This window comes from Mustela putorius, unplaced genomic scaffold, assembly GCF_011764305.1.
Source record: "Mustela putorius furo isolate JIRA1106 unplaced genomic scaffold, ASM1176430v1.1 tig00003896_pilon_pilon_pilon, whole genome shotgun sequence".
In the NCBI taxonomy this organism is placed as follows: Eukaryota; Metazoa; Chordata; class Mammalia; order Carnivora; family Mustelidae; genus Mustela; species Mustela putorius.
In genome coordinates, this window is record NW_025422045.1 from 14,518,117 (window position 1) to 14,521,516 (window position 3,400).

The 3,400-nt window shown below is 36.5% G+C and overlaps 1 protein-coding gene across 1 annotated transcript; it reads left to right on the forward strand.

Moving 5' to 3' along the window:
- Positions 1-818: 818 nt before the first annotated feature.
- Positions 819-1,745, forward strand: LOC101680182 (olfactory receptor 4N4C). Its single transcript, XM_013050612.1, has one exon. It carries the CDS (start codon positions 819-821, stop codon positions 1,743-1,745), a length of 927 nt encoding a protein of 308 aa, XP_012906066.1.
- The last annotated feature ends 1,655 nt before the right edge of the window (positions 1,746-3,400 follow it).

Below are 3,400 nucleotides of genomic sequence, written 5' to 3' on the forward strand. Positions count from 1 at the left end.
GTAAAGTATAAAAATTTCAAAAATAGAACTTCAAAGAATGGGATATAATAATGCATGTATAGAATTTCTATTATTATTATTTTCATGCCACTAAATTATGCATGTTGAGTGACCACATTCCCAATTTAAAGGCCACTGTACAGATAAGCCACAGATCTTAATTTCTCCAGAATGACCAGAATTTTATATTTAATAAATTTAAACCATAGACCACATAGGTGGGTTGATATTATTCAGAGGAAAAGGAAATATTTCAAATAAGTAGGACTTTTTAAAGTCATCATTCCTAAGGTATAATTTGCATATAGTAAATGTAACAATTTCTGGATAGTTTAGTAAATTTTGTGAATGAACCGACACTTGTAACCATTATTGTCAAGATATGGAACATTTCTTTCACCTTAAAGAACTCAGCCAGTCCTCTTTGCTCCCCCCCACCAATCCCCACCTCAACTACCATTCAAATAAAAACCTGAAGATCTTGATAACTGAATTTAAGATTTTTCTCAGTCAGAGACATTTTCTTTTGCCTTGTGCAAATCATAAACAAGTCCACGGCAGGGGCATTTCATAGTCCCACATGAGAGAATAGTTAAATAGAAGCACAGAACTGAAGAAGCAGAAGAGTGTGGCTTCAAACCAGGGTGTTGACAGATAGAAATATAGAAGAATAATGGGTAGGAAAGATTTCTTAGGCTGTGGGGAAGTGATGGTATAACAGATGTGGCACATGCTGTTTTAGTTTGAAAAGAACTGTGATATAGACACAAGAGATGAAGATAAACTCTCTACTTCCTGGTGTTCTGTAGGCAGAGGAGATGGAAAATGATAACAGCACAATGGTGAAAGAATTCATCCTTCTTGGTCTGACACAGTCTCGAGATATTCAGCTCCTAGTCTTTGTGTTAATTTTAATTTTCTATCTCATCATCCTTCCTGGCAATTTCCTCATCATCCTCACCATCAGATCAGACCCTGGGCTCACAGCTCCCCTCTACTTCTTTCTGGGTAACTTGGCCTTCCTGGATGCATCCTATTCCTTCATTGTAGCTCCCAGGATGCTGGTGGACTTTGTTTCTGAGAAAAAGGTAATCTCCTACAGGGGTTGCATCACTCAGCTCTTTTTCTTGCACTTCCTTGGAGGAGGGGAAGGATTACTCCTTGTTGTGATGGCCTTTGACCGCTACATTGCCATCTGTCGGCCTTTACGCTATTCAACTGTCATGAACCCTAGAGCCTGCTATGCCTTGCTGTTGGCTCTGTGGCTTGGAGGCTTCATCCACTCCATTATCCAGGTGGCCCTCATCCTCCGCTTGCCCTTCTGTGGCCCAAACCAACTGGATAACTTCTTCTGTGATGTGCCACAAGTCATCAAGCTGGCCTGCACAGACACTTTTGTGGTGGAACTTCTGATGGTCTTCAACAGTGGTCTGATGACCCTCCTGTGCTTCCTGGGGCTTTTATCTTCCTATGCAGTCATTCTCTGTCATATACGTGGGTCTACTTCTGAAGGGAAGAGCAGAGCACTGTCCACATGCACCACTCATGTTATTATTATACTTCTCATGTTTGGACCTGCTATCTTCATCTACACTCGCCCATTCAGGGCCTTGCCAGCTGACAAGGTAGTTTCCTTCTTCCATACTGTGATCTTTCCATTAATGAATCCTATGATTTATACCCTTCGCAACCAGGAAGTGAAAACTTCCATGAGGAGGTTATTGAGTCGGCATGTGGTCTGCTGAATGGATTTAATAACAGAAAGTAGGAAGAGGAAATTCTTGCTGTAAATCAAACATTCATTTAACAAATATGGTTTTTCACTGAGTACCTCTTATTTGTCAGGTACTTTTGTAGGCAATGAAGGAGAGTTATGCATAATTAGGGAATAGGCTTGGTATGCATAAAGAATACTAAAGAAATACCTGAGTGTTTCTCATTTGGAGTATGATGAAAAATTGTGAGACTTAGGGGAAAATATATGTTACTCTAAGGATCAAATCACTAAGGTATTTTAGGTTGAGATAAGGAGTTCTATTCCAATTGCTGTAAGAATACATGTTAATATTTTAAGCAGGAGAGTTACTCATCCACAATATTTTCTTCTATGGTTTAGAGCAACATCAAGATTCTGGGCAGAGATCAGTAAGCTGCAAAACACCATCAAGAGACAAATGTTATTCTGAAGACATTTTTGGAAAAAAGCCTCTCTCTCCATATATATAATATATCTATATATATCTATATATCTATAGATATCTATATATATCTCAATTGATAGGTATATTCCTCCCCCACCCCAGTTTGGTAAATGGGAAAGAAAGGAAAATAATCAATTTTATAGAAAAAATGTCATTAAATTATTTCATTTTTTTTTCAGAGTTTCGTGATTATTACTAATGGTTGTTTATAAATCCTCCCTGTATGTTAAACCTTGCCCTCAATTGATTTCATTCATTATGATAATGATAGTTATTTGGTACGATAGACTCTATTAGAGATTACATAAACTACTTTAGTTATTTTAAATGTAATGGGGTTTAGTGTGGGAAATTAGATACTTATAAAATCTTTTAAGGGATAGAAGACTATTTTTTATTATGGATATCCAGATATGACTTCTAGTAAAACAGTATAAAACTAATGTGCCAAGTGATCTACCTCTGAAATAATCAGGGGAATAGGGAAACAAGAAGCCATTTTGCCAGCTACTAACTGAAAGACTATATCAATTAACCATAGTCTGGGAACAGGAGCATGACAGAGGATACCTTTAAAGTTACTGCTTTCTCTCCAATTTTTTCTAAATTCAAGTTTTACATGAGTACATTTGGTAGTCAGATTTTGGAACCCTAGATGCAAAGGTCCTAGAGGAATCTGTTTGTATGTTTTCAGCTTTATTGGAAAACAAAACAATGGCAATAATAGTGGTAAAATGTAGGATAATAGTTTTATAATTTTGAAAGTGAGAAAGGCCAGGGAAGTATGATATAAAAATAGTAAGTGAAAAGAAAAATACTTATATTTGATATGTTAAAATATATGTGTAGGTAAAATGTAAAAAACTGGAAAAATCTGCCTGTCACATAAGGATATGCAAATTATTTTCTCCTTATTTATAGAGGCTTGTATGGAAATAGAATTGAATTCCTCCCTACTCCAGAATGGTATAAGGGAGCAACCATGCATAAAAATTATTAACTAAAAATTATAAAATGATAAAAGATTAATTTATTTAATACCCAAGAATCTTCAATAAATGAATATGCAGCAATTATATACCAAGAAGACAACTGGAAATGGGCAATTGAAAATAATAGTTAAGGGACACCTGGGTGGCTCAGCCAGTTGGGCCACTGCCTTCGGCTCAGGTCATGATCCTGGCATCCTGGGATCAAGT

What these genes read in the sequence shown, in the direction of transcription:
- LOC101680182 (XM_013050612.1), top strand. Translation starts at nt 819, where the DNA reads ATGGAAAATGATAACAGCACAATGGTGAAAGAATTCATCCTTCTTGGT.